A 20985-nucleotide genomic window follows, 5' to 3' on the forward strand; every position below is an offset into this window, starting at 1 on the left:
CTCCAATAAATCTTTCCCTGTGGTTGTGCTCTTCATTGACTGCACTGAAGCAAGCTCCTCTGTCATTTCAAAGTCTGGGGTTATGCCTCGTAAGAATATCAACAACTGCCACGAGACACGTGCATCACTGCTCTCATCCAGGACCAAGGAGAAATAGGTGAAACCCTTTACCTTGTCTTTCAACTGTTGTTCCATATTCTCTACGATGTCCTCAACACGCCGTGTCACTGTTCGTCTTGACAGGGAAACATGCAGAGTCAATTAAACTGGGGTGGCAGGTAGCCTAGTGGTTAGAGCGTTGGACTAGAAACCGAAAGGTTGCAAGATCGAATCCCCGAGCTGACAAGGTAAAAATCTGTCGTTCTGCCCCACTATAAGGCAGTTAACCCACTGTTCTTAGGCCGTCATTGAAAATAAGAATTTGTTCGTAACTGACTTGCCTAGTAAAATGAAGATATAAAAAACTTTATTTAATGAATTCACCTTCAGCGAATGGCTTGCTATGTTTAGCAATTTTGAGGGAGCTAGCTCTCGTAATTCTGTCGTTTGCTGAATGCAGTTTTGTGTAAAGTCCTTGCTGCTTTTGCAACTGAGAAAGCAACTCTTTCGATGCATTTGCCCTCTGCTCAGAATACATTCCTATATTTCTCTGCATGCTTCGTCTGGAAGTGTCAGGACAAGTTGTAGTCTTTCAAGACAGCGATGCCCTCTTTGCACACTAAGCTTTCCCTGATACCTCAATAAATATTTCGATGTCCACTCTTGCTCGAACACCCTACATTCATGGTCTACTTTCCTTTTCTTTGAAAAACAAATTTTTGCTATCGCAAATTCTTTATGTAATCTGAGCATGATCCCGCCGACCGTATTGAATCAGGTCCCGAGCCGCATACGGCCCCTGGGCCGGCCTTTTCCCAGGCCCGTCCTACCGTGATTATTTACTCAGAAAACGTGATACACATTTTTGTATTATTTTTTTAACCACCGTTTTCAGAAATAACTAATAATTGCTTTACTTGCATCATCGTCCTCTCTTAATATTGTTTCTTCAATCGCTCATAAGGCTGTGATTGAGAATAGCCTATGCTTATAAATTCACGACTTTCATTCTTGTTCTTTTTGAAAGCAGCAACTTTAGGACAACATATTCTTAGGCTATTGGAATATTTTGGAAATAGGCTACGGTTCATAGCTTTAACTTGGACAGATCATTTCTTTCTGAATAAGCTTAAACTAGTCATTCGATTTTTCTAGCGGCTATTGACATTTTTTCATCTATCATTATTAGTCCCCTGGCTACCATACGTTTTAAGGTTATTCAAACTACTTTTTGAGATGGAACTTGTTAGATTCATTAATTGTTTGATCAGGAGAAAGCCATGCATGCCTAAAATGATGAAAGCCTAGCCCAAAGTCATATTCTTAACCTATTAAAAAGAGAGAGGGGAATTTGGCGTACGTTTTTATTTGTTATAGTTAGACAAGATAGTTAAGGAGTGTCCAATATACAGTGCATTTGTAAAATATTCAGATCCCTTGACTATTTCCACATTTTGTTACGTTAGTCTAAAATTGATTAAATACATTTTCTCTTCAATCTACACACAATACCCCATACTGACAAAGCAAAAACAGTTTTTAAAATTTTTGCTAATTTCTATATAAACCCCCCCGTAAATATCACATTTACATAAGTATTCAGACCCTTTACTCAGTACTTTGTTGAAGCACCTTTGGCAGTGATTACAGCCTTGAGTCTTCTTGGGTATGACGCTACAAGCTTGGCACACCTGTATTGGGTAGTTTCTCCCATTATTCTCTGCAGATTATCTCAAACTCCATCAGATTGAAAATAGCTGTGCAGCGACGCTCCCCATCCAAAGTCTCTCCAGAAATGTTCGATCAGGTTCATGTCCAGCCTCTGGCTGGGCCACTCAAGGACATTCAGAGATTTGTCCCGAAGCCACTCCTGCGTTGTCTTGGCTGTGTGTTTAGTGTCATTGACCTGTTGGAAGGTGAACCTTCGCCCCAGTGTGAGAACCAAGATTGAACTCTGATTTTTTTACACCTTTTCTCCCCAATTTAGTGGTATCTAATTAGAAGTTACAGTCTTGTCCCATCACTGCAACTCCCTACGGACTTGGGAGAGGCGAAGTGCGTCCTCCGAAACACAACCCGCACTGCTTCTTGACACAATGCCCGCTTGACCCGGAAGCCAGCCGCACCAATGTGTCAGAGGAAACACTGCACACCTGGCGACCGTGTCAGCGTACATTGCGCCCGGGCCGCCACAGGAGTCGCTAGCGTGCGATGGGACAAGAACATCCCTGCCAAACCCTCCCCTAACCCGGACAACGCTGGGCCAATTGTGCGCCGCCCCATGGCTGTCCCGGTCGCAAGGATCGCAAGTGGCACATCTAGCACTGCGATGCAGTGACTTAGACCACCGCGCCACTCGGGAGGCCCGTTTTTTTTTTTTTTTTTGCTTTGTCATTATGGGGTATTGTGTGTAGATTGACGAGGGGGGAAAACTATTTCATCCATTCTAGAATAAGGCTGTAACGTAACAAACTGTGGAAAAAGTAAAGGGTCTGAATACTTCCCGAATGCACTGTACGTGTTTCGTAAGTGTCTCACCTTTCCATAGTGTGGTCATATTAGCTACAGATGTTTTCGTGAGAAGACTGATTTTTGGGATGTCTCATGGTCTGACAAACACCCCTTTAGCTCGGCCACCTTCCACCGCATATGCAAAAGGCCGCCATTGGCGGATGCGGTGGATTGAGACGCAGCCCATGCAACAACAAAAAAAAGATCTCTCTAGCTTAAACAGACGGATTTTGATGGGGATTTTTGTATTATGCTAATTAGATTTTCGTGGGGGAGCGGACATCGACTCTAGGGGGTTTAACTAAAATGGCTCATGCAATGGAATGTGTTTTTTGTAATGTCAGTTGAGTTGAATGAAGAAATAACAGCGCATATTGACAGTTACACTTCTTGCTTTTCCTTCCTGCTTTGCTCTTAAGGGAACACTCGCAATGGGTGCCAGTCCACCCATTATGCCATCATTGACTTGAATGAGGAACCCGTTCTATTCATTCTATTTCTATGGCAGCACATGCAGTCAGGAGCGGAGGAGGAGATAAAATGTTTGTCTTAAAAATATCATTTTTATTTATTTTTGCTATTCGAATGGTTATTATTACATTGACCGCAGTCATTTGGCTGACCAATAACCGTGATCCAAAATTCCATGACAGTCACAAATCTGGTCCTTACCTTCATCAGCTCCTCAAGGCGAGAACTCTTCTTAGGAGCAAACAGGCTGGGGTGGAGGTAGTTCCCGTCCCCATCATCGTCAGAATCATCAGAGTCTATAGAAAGACATTGAAGTATGAATAAAGAACATGGTTAATGTCTCAAGTACTTGCATTCTGAATTCGGTTCATGTATTGTGTTGTTAACATGCATTCTGTGCCCCTGTTCTCAAAGATTTCACATGCATTATAGTATAAAACTATGTATCCCATACATTATTTACAACACGTTCTATATGAACTCTTTTTGTTAACCTCTTTGACCCCTGAGACTTACCCTGTGAGTCCTGCTTGTCGGAGGCAGGGGTGTAGCGGCCCTCCTTCATGGCCTTCAGGATGTGTTTGTAGTAGGGGTTCAGGTAGTGTTCGAAGTTCAGGAAGTCAAATTGGGAGTTGCCAGACTGTTTGGCTTTCAAAACAATCTCAAACTGGGCCCCCTGCTGGCACACAAAGTTGGCGGTCCTCTCAATGATGGCATGGGTTTTGGTGGTCGCTGGCTGGAGAGGAGAACGGAAGAGCACACGCACTAAGTCAGCAGACAGGAAAGTAATCAATGAGACAGGGCAAAAGAAGTGTGGGGTTAAGGATAGGTGACAACCTGGGGCCGTATGTATCAAGCATCTCAGAGTAGGAGTGCTGATCTAGGATCAGATCCCCCCTGTCCATTTAATATTATTCATTGCGATGTAATAAGCAAAGGTGAACTTAAATCAGCACTCCTACTCTGAGACCCTTCATACATACTTAACTGTATTTTATAACTGAGGCACAAGAGAAGGAGAAATCACTTCAGAAGCAAAGAAGAAAAAGTTAATACTTTACAACAAGACCTGAAACTGGATTTTGATTGTCTGAGTGTTCTTGGTCAAATCAAGTCAAATGTTATTTGTCACATGCGCCGAATACGACCGGTGTAGACCTTACAGTGAAATGCTTACTTATGAGCCCCTAACCAACAATGCAGCAAAAATAAATAGCACAAAAAAATAAAAGTTACAAATAATTAAAGAGCAGCAGTAAAATAACAATAGCGAGACTATATACAGGGGGTACTGATACAGAGTCAATGTGCGGGGGCACTGGTTAGTCGAGGTAATATGTACATGTAGGTAGAGTTATTAAAGTAACTATGCATAGATAATAACAGAGTAGCAGCAGCGTAAAATAGAGGGGGGGGGGGGGGGCTCAATGCAAATAGTCTGGGTAGCCATTTGATTAGATGTTCAGGAGTCTTATGGCTTGGGGGTAGAAGCTGTTTAGAAGCCTCTTGTACTTGGCACTCTGGTACTGCTTGCCGTGCGGTAGCAGAGAGAACAGTCTATGACTAGGGTGGCTGGAGTCTTTGACAATTTTTAGGTGGGGCCAAATCAAAGTTTGCCAAATTCTATTTCCTAAATTGTATCTGAGGTTTAAAAGTTCTTAGGGATCGGCGTCCCGTCAACGGGACAGTTGTAAATAATGCAGCGCTTTATGTCAAGATCGCAGATTTCAGAGAAACAACAAATGTCGGTACATAAGTGTCTTATATCGGCTGAAAGCTTAAATTCCTGTTAATATAACGGCACTGTCCAATTTGCAGTATCTATTACTGCAAAAAAATGCCATGCTATTGTTTCAGGAGAGCTCCTAACAACGATATACTTTTTTCACCACGATAGGTTTGATAAATTCACCTCTGAAGGTGAAATGTGTACTTAAATTCTGAAATCTTGCTCTGATTTATCATCCAAAAGGGTCCCAGAGATAACATGAAGTGTCGTTTTGTTAGATAAAATCCTTTTTCATATCCTAAAAAAGGTCCATATAGCATGCACGATCGATTTTGTATTTCCACTTGTTCAATTTGCAAAGAAAGGAATCTGTGAAAATCTCACCCTAAACTTTGTTTCAACAAGTCAAATCACGTCCGTATGCATTCCTCAGAGATCCTAGAACGTAACAAGACTTCACTATATCATTAGGGGTGTAGTATATCCTATAGGACACCATATTTGGTCAGAGAGCGACGCCTTTATGGCACGCCGATGACGCGGGCCGTCTTCACTTGAACGACTGTATCTTTGTCAAATAAGCACCAATCGGGGTCAAACAAAGCTAGCTAGATAGCCAATGAGCTGGGCTTTACTGGAGTATCCGGAAATCCTGTGTCTGTCGCAAAATGAAGGTGCTAACCTTTTGCGACAGCATGCCTCTTCCTTTTGGACAAAAATTATACGAATATTCAGCGTTATGAAGTTATGAAAACTGGTTGTTTTGCAAATGTTGAATTTATAATATAGCTACTAATACTGGAAACGCTAAATCAAAGTCCAAGTACACAGATTTGATGATATTCTTGCAGAAAAATGTAATATGAATGCAACTGTCTCCTTCACGATTTGCCCAAATGGTTCTGGGTGACTTCACACGAAATGTCATGGAGAACACTCATACTTCAAGTTATCCATCTGAAACTTTGCACATACACTGCTGCCATCTTGTGGACACCATCGGAATTACAACCAGAGTGATGACAAGAACTGGGACCTTTCTATTGCCTTTCTTCTACCAGATTTATTGTGTTATATTCTCCTACATTCAATTCACATTTCCACAAACTTCAAAGTGTGTCCTTTCAAATGGTACCAGAAATAAGCATATCCTTGCTTCAGGGCCTGAGCTACAGGCAGTTAGATTTGGTATGTCATTTTAGGTGAAAATTGAGAAGAAAAAAAAGGGGGCTATCCCATGGCTTCTTGACTTTAACATACATTTACAAAATAGATACAAAATTGATATCATTTGGATTTGATGTGATACATTATTAAATATCACTGAGGCTGTGTACTTTCAATGAATCATTTTTGTTAGGTACCCTCAGAGTACCAAAAAACAGAGCGACAAATCGTGAAAATAAAATTTCTCATTAATCTAAAATAATGAATAATAAATGAAGACCTTTGGAGAGGAGACGCTTAGGCCTGCACTCTGTAGTAGCGTCCCTCTACACATACACTCCTAATGCATTCAGAGCCTCCGAGCGCTTGCGAGAGTAGAAAGCTCCGTAGCGGCAAATAACCTTGCAATTATGAAGATAAATGAGGAACAAGGAACTTCTTATGGAGTCATGATACACAGAGAGGCAGAGCAGAGCGAGAGCTGATTCCTTCTCCCCAGCCCCCAGGATGTCAGACCGTCTGCTCGTGCTGCCTGAGCACTCAGACTTGTGATAATGTGGGGGAAATACAGCCACATCCCCAGATTAATAATTCAGATCAGATATTTTGAGAATGGTGCCGGCTTTGACTAATTGACCGTTTCGAGGCAGAGCAATTGGAAGGGCTTTGCTGGGTCCCCAATCGAAATCTCATTACAAGGACACGTGGAAAGAAATCAGCAGGTAAGGATTCTGAGGAGTGGGTGGGCCCATTGTCTCACAGTGTGTGGCTACTCTGGACATCACAGAAGACGCTTTGACAGCCAGAGCGAGGGAGAACTGTCACATGCATTTTACTGAATCACTTCGTGTGTGTGTTTGCGTCAGTCTGACATTGGGTAGGGTGTGTGTGAGAGAGAATCGAGGCCATGCTGAGATGAAAGCCTCCCCGTCTACAATAAGAAGAAGCCTGCAGATGAAAGGCGAGCGGCAGTCAATGGGGGAAGCAGCAGCAGAAGAGTGGACAGTCTGTCCTAGTGAACTGAGATGGAGAGAGACAGTCAGTCAGGATGCAGGCCCCCTGATACTGGCTGATACAAACCAAGGCAGCACAGACTCCTCTTCTCAGTCTCCTCCCAGGCTGCAGGATGTGAGTGATGACCTCAATAACCTCCTCCAGATCAGACACCTTATCGTTCGCCTAGTCTCTGGCCTCACCACCTGCCTGTCGGCAGTCTGACAGGCCTCACAACATCAATACTACCACACACACAGCCCTCACCAGCTAGGACTCTGTTCTGCTGGCATCTCTGCTCTGTTCCCTTCCTATTCTCTCTCTGTGGCTCCATAACAGGGATTGTTATAGAAAAGGAACCATTGACCCCCTGACCCACCATTTTCAAATGTAGTTATGACTCTGATCTGCCCAAAACCCATTCTGCACCCCTGTGGTCCGTCCTGTAGATTTAAGCATGAAGCAGTGGGACATTGTCTAGGGCACTCACCAGCTCCACATCGGGGGGGATCGCCAGGCCCGGGGGTGCCACGTAGGGTTCTTCGCTCTCCTGCGGCTCTGCTTCTTCTGATGGGGAACAACCCATAAGGTCAGAGAGAGAAGAAGAGAAGAAAATAGAATAGAATTCACCCTACAGTCACTGTGAAACACAGCCACTCAATGTTTCCTCCTCTCCTTCCTCTACCCACTCTCATCCGGCCACATTGCCCGAGGCACTCAAAGTTTCAGCTTTACTTAATCTTAACTTTCTGAGAGTCTGCGGTCCTCGTCACAATTATTTACAACATCCAACCCCATCCCCCCCAGTGTGAAATAATAGGCAGACAAGTCAGCTGGAAATTAGATTACAATTTTATGCTTTGGTTCACCGTGGGGAGGCTGCAGATGGATGTAGGGGTAAGCACATTTAATGCCAAAAATGGCTGCCAAGGAGCCCAGCCTAGACTACTCTTGCACCTTTTTACGGTTAATGGACGCCACTGTTTGTGCAGATTTAATCAAGCGCTCCGCCAGTCGCCCGAGGTGTGCCCCGACGCCGGCACCACAACAGAGCAAAATGATTGGTTCATGCTGAGAACTCCATCCCTGACAAATCGACCCCCCCCCCCCCCACACACACACGCGAGGGGGTTTGTACTGCTGAGTAATCCCAGGCAGCGCTGGGCCAGGTTACACGGTACTGATGACAGCACTCAGACACACAGCAATAGTACTGTACCATTTGCTGAGGAAGGGGCACCTGGGTGTTGGCTAGAGGGGGGGGTGATGGCACAAGTGCTGCCAGCTTTCCCTATATCTATTATTTAAGGATATAGGTACATGATTCATTTCCGCGTTGACAATGTGTGGGCTAGCATGGTTGGGCTGTCAGGGTTATTAGGTCTTGATAGTAGCAGTGGCCTGGCTGATAAATAGGCCTGGTATTTAGGCTTTTGTCAACAGACTTCAAGCTGCAGAACAGTTTGCTGTTAACTGTGTTATGAACGACTGTCTAATCAGAGGAGAGAGCCAGGCCCGGCGTGGAGCAGAGTGTCCTGACAGACACTCTCATCACTAACACTCACCATTAACACTCCCTCCCCAGTGTTAGGCTGCCAGTCAAGATGTTGGACTGACCGTCACAACTTGACATTGACTGTCAAGTCCAAAGCAAAGATACTTCAGCGCCAATGAGATAGACTCTCTAGCTAAGTGCCTCAGGCTTTGAGACAATGTCCACATTTTGGAATTGGTTTACCCTCAATGTGTGTGGATACTTGGACTGGTTAGTGCAGGCTGTCTCTGGGAAACCAAACAGGATCCAGGCCTTAATATTCATGCGGTTAGAGTGGGCCAAAACAGGGCCTAGTGGAAGGGCTGGAGCCCAGTACTGGACCTCACAGGTGATTAACAGTCAGTACAGTTGCAAGCCAGTAAGACTATTTCACATTCAGAGCTGAATCTTGAAAAGCTTTCTTTTTTTATAGCTCCAGGGCTTCAAATAGTGATTTGCGTCTCCGGGGAGCCTGCCATGATAAAAAATGTATCATAGGGTTTTCATTGAAGCTAATGTGCGAGCCTCTCCACCAGCGGATTCATTTGTCGTGTGTGTGTGTGTGTGTGTGTGTGTGTGTGTAAAAGTTCAGATGCTTTCTCTCTTTCTCCTCTCTCATCCTCTAAGGGCAGGTCAGAGGAGAAATGTTCAGTGGTTGAAAGTGGTGAGGAACTGTGAATATGTATGCGTGAAATGTTTAAATCCCTTTGGACTGTAATGTGATTTGGGATTAAATAAATCATTGTGTGTGTGTTCACCAGTCTCCCTGTTGGCCTCCTCTTCCTCAGTGGGTTGAGAAGGGTCGTAGTAGTCTGCGCTGTAGCGGAAGCCCACTGAGTTATAGGTGCCTTCATCTGCCAGAGCTTCACTCAGACGCTTGTATTCTTCCTCTGTGTGGGACAAAACATACATATTAAAAGAGTCATGAGAATGGTACGGTAGATTTATTGGAAAGCACAGTCATAGAAGGCTACTGTAAGGATTGCCTCTAGCATGAGACAAAAGCAGTGGATTGACTCAAAATTATCATTCCATCCATCCTACCTAGTTTCAAGGATGTGAACAGTGTCGTGAGCTGACATAACAGAAACTAAATCGGATGGAATTTTGTCTCACCTTACAACACCCCACTTTTCTATTGCAATTCATCTCATAGTAAAGGACGGTGAGGAATGAAAGACAAAATCACATCTAACATGATCAATATTTTTTATGTGTCTTGTGTTCCCACAATGGACAGATGGATAATTGCTAAAGCCCCACTACCCAAGGGCAAACAGCATGAGGGGATGAAAGTAACACAAATTACATGATGACTCATGCAATCCTGTCAGTTTGGGAATTAAACACCATATTTCCCTTAAACAGTCACTTATGTAAGATTTAATTTATCTAATCGTCAGTGCCATTTCATTATAAGTGACAAACTCCTTGTTATAAAGTTTGCAGCATTGCTAAAATAACCTTAGGCTAGTCTGTGTTTGTAGCCTTAACACTTGAACTGCTAAAGCAGCCATTTTGACTGCTCATGATTAATTTATTTTTATTACTCTGCCATTTTTTTACTCTCCCATTTATTTACTCATGCCCCCTCCATCCTTATAGATGCCCAGTGGTTGTAGTGTTAGAATGTGTTTAAACTGATGGGCATTTACCACTCAATGCAATAAAAAATATACATCTTTGGGCAGGAGAGGTACTTTTGCATGGAAAATCAGACAACGACACAAAGGGTGGTTAAAAGTTAATGAAAAAAGTTCAACATGAGGGCATGTTTATAACAAGGCAGTACAACTGATGCTGATTAGCATCGAAAATTACAAATTAAACAGTAAACATAGTCAGTCTCAACAATAGTCTATAATCAGTCATTCAACCAGACAGTGGATGCCTGAGACCCTAGCCCTACTCCATTTTCTCATGGACTAGGGCTGGGCGGTATACCGTATTTTATGATAAACCGGAATTGATGCAGGGACCGGTTTGGGTTTTTACTCTATAGTCGTGGCCAAAAGTTTTGAGAATGACACAAATATTAATTTTCAAACTCTGCTGCCTCAGTTTGTATGATAGCAATTTGCATATACTCCAGAATGTTATGAAGAGTGATTAGATGAATTGCAAAGTCCCTCTTTGCCATGCAAATGAACTGAATCACAAAAAAGAATTTCCACTGCATTTCAGCCCTGCCACAAAAGGACCAGCTGACATCATGTCAGTGATTATCTCGTTAATACAGGTGTGAGTGTTGACGAGGACAAGGCTGGATATCACTCTGTCATGCTGATTGAGTTCGAATAACAGACTGGAAGCTTCAAAAGTAGGGTGGTGCTTGGAATCATTGTTCTTCCTCTGTCAGCCATGGTTACCTGCAAGGAAACATGTGCCGTCATCATTGCAAAAGATTGCACCTAAATCAACCATTTATCGGATCATCAAGAACTTCAAGGAGAGCGGTTCAATTGTTGCGAAGAAGGCTTCAGGGCGCCCAAGAAAGTCCAGCAAGCGCCAGGACCATCTCCTAAAGTTGATTCAGCTGCGGGATCGGGGCACCACCAGCACAGAGCTTGCTCAGGAATGGCAGCAGGCAGGTGTGAGTGCATCTGCACGCACAGTGAGGCGAAGACTTTTGGAGGATGGCCTGGTGTCAAGAAGGGCAGCAAAGAAGCCACTTCTCTCCAGGAAAAACTTCAGGGACAGACTGATATTCTGCAAAAGGTACCGGGATTGGACTGCTGAGGACTGGGGTAAAGTCATTTTCTCTGATGAATCTCCTTTCCGATTGTTTGGGGCATCCGGAAAAAAGCTTGACCGGAGAAGACAAGGTGAGTGCTACCATCAGTCCTGTGTCATGCCAACTTTAAAGCATCCTGAGACCATTCATGTGTGGGGTTGCTTCTCAGCCAAGGGAGTGGGCTCACTCACAATTTTGCCTAAGAACACAGCCATGAATAAAGAATGGTACCAACACATCCTCCGAGAGCAACTTCTCCCAACCATCCAGGAACAGTTTGGTGACGAACAATACCTTTTCCAGCATGATGGAGCACCTTGCCATAAGGCAAAAGTGATAACTAAGTGGCTCGGGGAACAAAACATCGATATTTTGGGTCCATGGCCAGGAAACTCCCCAGACCTTAACTTCTTTGGGATAGGGGGCAGTATTTGCACGGCCTGATAAAAAACTTACCCGATTTAATCTGGTTACTACTCCTGCCCAGAAACTAGAATATGCATATAAGGAGTATAACAGAACTCATATGGCAGGCCAAAACCTGAGAAGATTCCATACAGGAAGTGCCCTGTCTGACAATTTGTTGTCCTTCTGTTGCATCTCTATCGACATTACAGCATCTGTGCTGTAACGTGACACTTTCTAAGGCTTCCATTGGCTCTCTAAAGCCGCCAGAAAGTGGAATGGGGTGTCTGCTATCTCTGGGCAAAGTACAACAGCAGAGTTTGTAAGTGGTCAGCCTAGGGACAGTGAGACTGAGATGCGCATTCACGAGACTTCTCCATTTTTTTTCTTTCAGCCTTTGAATGAATACAACGTTGCCCGGTTGGAATATTATCGCTATTTTATGAGAAAAATAGCATAAAAATTGATTTTAAACAGCGTTTGACATGCTTCTAAGGACAGTAATGGAATATTTAGACTTTTTTTGTCACGAAATGCGCTCGCGCGTTACCCTTCGGATAGTGACCTGAACGCACGAACAAAACGGAGGTATTTGGATATAACTATGGATTATTTGGAACCAAAACAACATTTGTTGTTGAAGTAGAAGTCCTGGGAGTGCATTCTGACGAAGAACAGCAAAGGTAATCCAATTTTTGTAATAGTAATTCTGAGTTTAGTGAGCCCCAAACTTGGTGGGTGTCAAATTAGCTAGCCTTTGACGGCCGAGCTATGTACTCAGAATATTGCAAAATGTGCTTTCGCCGAAAAGCTATCTTCAAACCGGACATAGCGATTGCATAAAGGAGTTCTGTATCTATAATTCTTAAAATAATTGTTATGTATTTTGTCAACGTTTATCATGAGTAATTTTGTAAATTCACCGGAAGTTTTTGGTGGGTATGCTAGTTCTAAACATCACATGCTAATGTAAAAAGCTGGTTTTTGATATAAATATGAACTTGATTTAACAAAACATGCATGTATTGTATAACAATGTCCTAGGAATGTCATCTGATGAAGATCATCAAAGGTTAGTGCTGCATTTAGCTGTGGATTGGGTTTATGTGACATATATGCTTGCTTGGAAAATGGCTGTGTGATTATTTGTGTCTATGTACTCTCCTAACGTAATCTAATGTTTTGCTTTCGCTGTAAAGCCTTTTTGAAATCGGACAATGTGGTTAGATTAACGAGAGTCTTATCTTTAAAAATGGTGTAAAATAGTTGATTGTTTGAGAAAATTGAATTGTGGTATTTTAGTTGGTTTTGTATTTCGCGCCGTGCGATGCCATTGGCTGTTGGCTAGGGGTTCCGCAGGCGGAACGGGGTTCTGCTAGGGGAACGTCTGTCCTCAACAGGTTAATCCCATTGAGAACTTGTGGTTAATCCTAAAGAGGAGGGTGGACAAACAAAACCCCACAAATTCTGACAAACTCCAAGCATTGATTATGCAAGAAAGGGCTGCCATCAGTCAGGATATGGCCCAGAAGTTAATTGACAACATGCCAGGGCGGATTGCAGAGGTCTTGAAAAAGAAGGGTCAATACTGCAAATATTGACTCTTTGCATCAACTTCATGTAATTGTCAATAAAAGCCTTTGACATTTATGAAATGCTTGTAATTATACTTCAGTATTCCATAGTAACATCTGACAAACAATATCTAGACACTGAGGCAGCAGACTTTGTGAAAATTAATATTTGTGTCATTCTCAAAACCTTTGGCCACGACTGTACCGTCTATAATGGTATTTGAATGTTTGGTTTGTTAAATGTGAATCGGCGTGTGTAACGTCCATTTTCATAGTTTACTCCGCTACTTGAGACATCCCTCTCTGCTCTCCACATAGACCCAGTCCCACCCCGTCACTCAAGGAGCGCATTTGTTGTTGCTTGACCACAAGACATGGTCAATGCAGCACATTTTTTATTTACCCTTCACTTAACAAGTCAGTTGATAACAAATTCTTAACTGCCTTGTTCAGGGGCAGAACGACAGATTTTTACCTTTACCTTTCAGTTACTGGCCCAACGCTGTAACCACTAGGCTACCTGCCGCCCCTGCACATGCAACAATGTTGATGACAACAATGTTGTTTCCAATTTGATATTAATATAAATCCACAAGCGTTCTATAATTACAATATTAGTTTGTGTTTCTTGCATCTGCAAACAGTTAAGATAAATTGTGTTAGCCACTAATGCTAATAGCTAGTTAACTGGCTAGCTAACTAGCAAATAAAAGTACTGAGTCAGAGCAAAAGTAGCTAGCTAATACATCCTGATACCAGTACTGGTGGAGGCTTAAATCAGCATGTTGTTTGTGCAACAGTGTCTTCTAAACCAAAGAGGAATAGGCAAAGCATGAATATTTTGGCTATATGAATAAAGATGAAATGTAGCCAAAGATTATAGGGTCCCCTAGGAAACACGGAACATCATTTTGGTTCCTACACTGTCACAATAACTCGTCAATGGCATGTCAAACAACACTGTATTCAAAGTGCCTACTATTATTTATATTGTAACTATATAATTATAATAAATATTCTATTTCCATGATTGCAAAGTGTTTTGATCTAAATCGCAATTGCAAGATTTGGTTAAAAATAAGGCCTGGTATTTTGCCCATATTGTGGCAGTGTGGAAATTATCTCAAATGAGTGCAGGAAAAGCAGAAATGTATGAATATGCAGGAAATGATTTTAGGTTGAAGTTGAATTGAACTGTATAAAACAATACGAATGGATTAAGACCCATTGAAATAATTTTGAATATATGTTTCCACCCTAGGGTCACGCACTACTCAAAGCAAATGTAGAACTTTTATTAATCAAAAACATAAAATACCATCAGAATTTTGAAAAATACCATATGATATTTTGGCCATATCGCCCAGCCCTATCATGGAACTTGAAAACCTACTTACGAGAGGGTCTGCATGCACTGAAATGACCCCCGCAGTTTAGGCTACTTAGAATCTACCCTCTCAAACTCTCTCACCATCTTTGACATAGCTTTACTACCATACTTTTCTTTCCCATCCAAATAAGAATCAGATCAGAATGTGGAAATTGAACCGAGGTTATTACCTAGGATAACATGGCCTTTCTGTTGCCAGTAAAGAGAGAAGGGCACATTAGCATACTGTAATCAAAACAACCTTCCAGTGCCTGAAAACATTCTGTTGATGGAGGTGTTGCAGAATACATCACTGAAACTACAGCCTTTTGAAAGCTCATTCTGCCCGGTGAACATAAGGGGATTCATTCCATTATTCACTTTGGCACCTTATGTAGAACCTAATTGTTGCATAGTGTTTTTGTTTTCCTTTCAGTTAGAACTTTCAGTGATCTGAAACAGATGGCAAATGCAGAGGCTGAATGTCCCCACAAATGTGCGATTGAAACGTATGATCACTTCGTGAAATAATGAACTCACCACTGTCTTCCACAGCTTATCCAGATGAGCCGAGGCATTGCACAGCAGTTCAGACACCATAGAGTATGATGCCCCCAGCTGTGAATCTGATAGGCCTACCTTGTCTGGCTTCTTCCTCCAGCAGGTCTGTGTGCATGGCCAGGTACCGCTCCTCATCACACAGGGCCTCGATCCTGGCCTCTTCCTCGGACAGCTGGTAGTCTCTGTTCCACGAGCCTGCGTCGTACTCCGAGAGGTCATGTAAGTGACCACGCCCATCATACCTGTAGGGTGAAGAGAGGGGTTAGAGACATGGAGCAAGCCAATTGAGAGAAAAGACAACACATGGACCTACTTACCAACACAGGTAGGACCCTAAAACAAAAAGTTTTTAACAAAACGTACTACCTCAGTCACAAGTCTTTCATGAGGGAGTGTATGGTACTGGAACTGAGCAATCTCGTCACAATACAGACACAATAACCTGAACAACTCCCAACATAGGCTCTCTAGTGCAGTTTTCTGGCAAACTTACTCAGTGAATCTCATTCCTCTCTCAACAAATTCCTACGGAGCAACAGCCCTGCATGAACACAGAAAGAAACCAAAAGAAAACAACTCGCCTCTTACCTTACAAGGTTCAAGTTTCCCCCCTATAACACTCACCACTCCTCCTATATCTGTAAAAAAGGTACATCCACACAAACCCGAGCACATAAATACCTATCCGTAAGAACCCAAACGGACGATATTTTCCTGCGTTCGCTCCCCTCTTCCACCTCTCCAGAGTTCCTTCGTCGAAAGAGAGAAGTGGGCACTGGGGTTGGCATTGGGGGGTCAAGCAGGACCCCTTAGCCTTAGGCTACTAGCTGGGGAAATAAGGGCTGGTTATGTGATAGAGAGATACACACATACATTGGAAACAAGAGACAGGCCCAAGAAGATTAAGGTGGCTCAACGAGACCATGAAGGGTCAACATAATGTCCCCCCCTTCATGGTTCAAGTGGGTTTATTTCCAAATAAACAACTACTTTTACAGGTCATCATTGCCAACATGCTCTACAGCCTGCAAGAAAATGTTATTAGAAATGAACAACTGAAAGCAAAAGGGAAACAACTGAGCTGGGATACTTGGCAGGCATTAGTCAACAGTATAAGAGCCTACATTTTGACATAAATTACTGTGAACCACCTTAATTCACATATTTGACATACAGTAGTAGTTTGGGTTGAATTTGCCGTGGTATTATCAACAAATTCGATTTCTTGGTGATTTGTTGGTAAGGTTTGAAGTTCTCATTTGAATTCAGTTTAGTGAAAGGCATTTAGAGATCTTAGGTTGTTTACATCCAAATTGTGTTGGAAGAAACTGAAATGAATACAATACTTAACTGAATATTCTCATGTTGAAGCTACCAGAGCAAATACAAATACACCAAGACGCATAAGCCTCCATTAAAAAGGGCCATGGGCAGTTAAGTAATACAAAGTTGAATACAATATAACTTGTAGACGATCTATAGTCCAAAGCCCTGTAAACAAGTACATTGATGTATCCGTAAATAAGAGGCAATTTTATAAGGGGCAATTTTAGACAACTTTCAGTCTCATGTAGAGCTTGTTCACTGTTGAAATATGACCCAAATAGTGGAGGAAGCCTCTGCTACCTTTTGTTTATAGCTAATGTATCTTCGGTTTCATGAGGCCAAAACTGACATTTTTAAGGAAGCTAGATAAAATGATTCGCACACACTTGCACTTTCATGTGACAGTTATATTTGGGTAAAACTACGCCTTCAGCAAAACAATAATCCGATCGGTCCCTTCGAAAGACAGATCTGATTAGGAAAGTTGGTTAGGATAACAATTCCGTCTAGGTTTGTTCAACCGACCTATCAATCAGGATGTTCTTGTCCCCCATCCATGGTATGAGCTGTTTGCCCTGCTCGTGGAAGTGAGCCCTCTCGTCGTCCCGGAACAGCTTGCAGGCATAGCCGAACACCAAAAGTTCGGCATATTTTTTGCTGTCGCTCTCATTCTTCTTCACCGTCTTGTTGTTGTGGTCCCTCTTGCCCCCGCCGCGTCGATACATTCCAAATTAGCACGTGAAAACACGTACAAGAAAGCTAGTGCGCTAACTAACGTTAGGTTATATCACTATCGTTTAATTATTGTCGTACTACAAAGTCTTTCTTTCTTGTTTAAAAAAAGAGGTGCGAAATGCCACAATAAACATACTCACAAAAAACACATCTGACATGTGCAGCCATGTTGGAAAAGTAAGTAAATATGATTTATGGTTCACATGTGCAGATTCGTCAATTCAACTTCAAGATGGAAAACACCACACGTAAATTAAACCTTTCATTCCCCAATATTCTGATGAGAAAAAAATGAATTAATTATTTACTGATGTTGATAATAAATAACACATAATCTGTCATTTTATTAGCTACTACGCTCTCTTTTTGTATGTTGAATGCGCTACCATGTGATTGTGAAATAACTTTCAACAGAGACATGTATACTTCATAACCCCTCTTGTCCAGCCTCGGTTTTCTCTGTTAATCTTGTGAAGTTATTTTAGAGCCAGCAGCTAAGTAATTAAATGTTTTATTTAATTGATAAGGCCAAAATATTTACAGTGAAAGATGTAATATGTTATTTTTCGAATGAAAACATAGCTACTGAGTTAATTGTTTGCTCTTGATACTATCTGGTAAATTATTCTTACACAAACACAAATAGCCTATTTGACATATGTGCCTAAAATGCAATATTTATTAAAATATCTAGAATTAGTCAATGACAAGATGAACAATATATTCTCTCAACATTATACCAATTTTAAACAAATGTAACCCCTTATCCTTTTACATTTTTATCAAAAGGAATGTAAAATGTTTCTGACATCTTCAAGTACTCATGTGTAGGATTCTTATTTATTTTTTTAGTTTTATTTTATTTATTTAATGTTTACATATTGAAAAATATTTTGTATTGATATTCTCTGTTTTTGTATTGTCAATTACATTTGAATAATAATAATACAAAATATAAATATATATATATATTTGTATTATTATTATTATTCAAATGTAATTATATACACTACCGGTCAAACGTTTTAGAACGCCTACTCATTCAAGGGTTTTTCTTTATTTTTACTATTTTAAACATTGTAGAATAATTGTGAAGACTTCAAAATTATGAAATAACACATATGTAATCATGTAGAAACCAAAAAAGTGTGAAAATATATTTTATATTTGAAATTGTTCAAATAGCCACCCTTTGTAAATAGCCCATCCAACTACCTCATCCCCATATTGTTATTTTTTTTCTTTTTTTTCTCCTTTCCACCCCAGTATCACTACTTGCACATTCATCTTCTGCACATCTATCACTCTAGTGTTTAATTGCTAAATTGTATGTACTTCGCCACTACGGCCTATTTCTTGCCTTAACTCCCTAATCTTACCTCATTTGCACACACTGTATATAGACTGTATTTCTATTGTGTTATTGACTGTACGTTTGTTTATTCCATGTGCAACTCTGTGCTGTTGTTTGTGTCACACTGCTTTGCTTTAACTTAGCCAGGTCGCAGTTGCAAATGAGAACTTGTTCTCAACTGGCTTACTTGTTAAATAAAGGTGAAATAAAAATAAAATGTTTTAAAAATTGCCTCGATGACAGCTTTACACACTCTTGGTTGTGTCGCTGCAGAATGCTGTGGTAGAAATGCTGGTTAAGTGTGCCTTGAATTCTAAAAATATCACAGACAGTGTCACCACCAAAGTACCCCCACACTATAACACCTCCTCCTCCATGCTTCATGGTGGGAACCACACATGCAAAGATCTTCTATTCACCTACTCTGTGTCTCACAAAGACAAGGCAGTTGGAACCAAAAATCTCAAATTTGGACTCATCAGACCAAAGGACATATTTACACCAGTCTAATATCCATTGCTTGTATTTCTTGGCCCAAGCAAGTCTCTTCTTCTTATTGGTGTACTTCAGTAGTGGTTTCTTTGCAGCAATTCGACCATGAAGGCCTGATGCACGCAGTCTACTCTGAACAGTTGATGTTGAGATGTGTCTGTTACTCGAACTCTGTGCAGCATTTATTTGGGCTGAAATTTCTGAGGATGGTAACTCTAATGAACGTATCCTCTGCAGCAGAGGTAACTTTGTGTCTGCCTTTCCTGTGACAGTATTCATGAGAGCCAGTTTCATCACATTTTCATCCTTTCCCTGACTGAGTCTCTAATACCAACATGTTTCAAGCAGACCACCATAGTCCCTGTGCCCAAGAACCCTAAGGTAATCTGCCTAAATGACTACTGACCCACAGCACTCTCGTCTGTAGCCATGGAGTGCTTTGAAAGGCTGGTCATGGCTCACATCAACACCATTATCCCAGAAACCCTAGACCCACTCCAATTTGCATACCGCCCCAACAGATCCACAGATGATGCAATCTCTATTGCACTCCACACTGCCCTTTCACACCTGGACAAAAGGAACACCTACATGAGAATGCTATTCATTGACTACAGCTCAGCGTTCAACACCATAGTGCCCTCAAAGCTCATCACTAAATTAAGGACCCTGGGACTAAACACCTCCCTCTGCAACTGGATCCTGGACTTCCTGACGGGCCACCACCAGGTGGTAAGGGTAGGTAACACCACATCAGCCACAATGATCCTCAACAAGGGGGCCCTTCAGGTGTGCATGCTCAGTCCCCTCCTGTACTACCTGTTCATCCATGACTGCATGGCCAGGCACGACTCCAACACCATCATTATGTTTGCCCGACAACCCAACAGTGGTAGGCCTGATCACCGACAACGATGAGGCAGCCTATCGGGAGGAGGTCAGAGACCTGGCAGTGTGGTGGCAGGATAATAACCTCTCCCTCAACGTGATCAAGACAAAGGATATGATTGTAGACGACAGGAAAGGGAGGACCGAGCACTCCCCCATTTTCATCTACGGGGCTGCATTGGAGCAGGTTGAGATCTTCAAGTTCCTTGGTGTCCACATCACCAACAAACTATCATGGTCCAAAAACACCAAGACAGTAGTGAAGAGGGCATGACAAAGCCTATTCCCCCTCAGGAGACGGAAATAAATTGGCATGGGTCCTCAGATCCTCAAAAAGTTCTACAGATGCACCATCGAGAGCATCCTGACTGGTTGCATCACCTCCTGGTATGGAAACTGCTCGGCCTCTGACCGCAAAGCACTAAAGAGGGTAGTGTGTACGGCCCAGTACATCACTGGGTCCAAGCTTCCTGCCATCCAGGACCTCTAAACCTCTATACCCCCCCCCCCCATCCACACGCACACACACTCTGTTACACTGCTGCTACTCTCTGTTTATTTTCTATGCATAGTCGCTTTAACTCTGCTGTTATTTTACTGCTGCTCTTAATTATTTGTTATTTTTAACTTATCTATTTTTTACTTAACACTTATTTTACTTAAAACTGAATTCATTGTTGGTTAAGGGCTTGTAAGTACAGTCAGGGAAAAAAGTATTTGATCCCCTGCTGATTCTGTACGTTTGCCCACTGACAAAGAAATGATCAGTCTATGATTTTAATGGTAGGTTTATTTATTTTTATTTGAACAGTGAGAGACAGAATAACAACAACAAAAAAATCCAGAAAAACGCATAAATTGATTTGCATTTAAATGAGGGAAATAAGTGTTTGACCCCCTCTCAATCAGAAAGATTTCTGGCTCCCAGGTGTCTTTTATACAGGCAACGAGCTGAGATTAGGAGCACACTCTTAATAAAGGGAGTGCTCCTAATCTCAGCTTGTTAACTGTATAAAAGACACCTGTCCACAGAAGCAATCAAT

At 42.0% G+C, this 20985-nt stretch overlaps 1 protein-coding gene across 2 annotated transcripts in view; it reads right to left on the reverse strand.

Moving 5' to 3' along the window:
- Positions 1 to 17394, reverse strand: part of LOC115204017 (splicing factor, suppressor of white-apricot homolog) — a 136736-nt gene extending 119342 nt beyond the window's left edge. The window contains exons 1-6 of one of the 2 annotated variants that reach the window (XM_029769215.1): positions 16999 to 17394; positions 15226 to 15389; positions 9263 to 9394; positions 7461 to 7534; positions 3598 to 3817; positions 3283 to 3377 (exon numbers count right to left, since the gene is read on the reverse strand). In XM_029769215.1, coding sequence (XP_029625075.1) covers positions 3283 to 3377; positions 3598 to 3817; positions 7461 to 7534; positions 9263 to 9394; positions 15226 to 15389; positions 16999 to 17198 — 885 coding nt within the window. In that variant the 5' untranslated portion in view covers positions 17199 to 17394. Of the gene's footprint in view, positions 1 to 3282; positions 3378 to 3597; positions 3818 to 7460; positions 7538 to 9262; positions 9395 to 15225; positions 15390 to 16998 lie in introns of both variants that reach the window. The other variant, XM_029769214.1, reaches the window with a different exon arrangement.
- Positions 17395 to 20985: the final 3591 nt, after the last annotated feature.

This window comes from Salmo trutta, chromosome 12, assembly GCF_901001165.1.
Source record: "Salmo trutta chromosome 12, fSalTru1.1, whole genome shotgun sequence".
NCBI classification, from domain to species: domain Eukaryota; kingdom Metazoa; phylum Chordata; class Actinopteri; order Salmoniformes; family Salmonidae; genus Salmo; species Salmo trutta.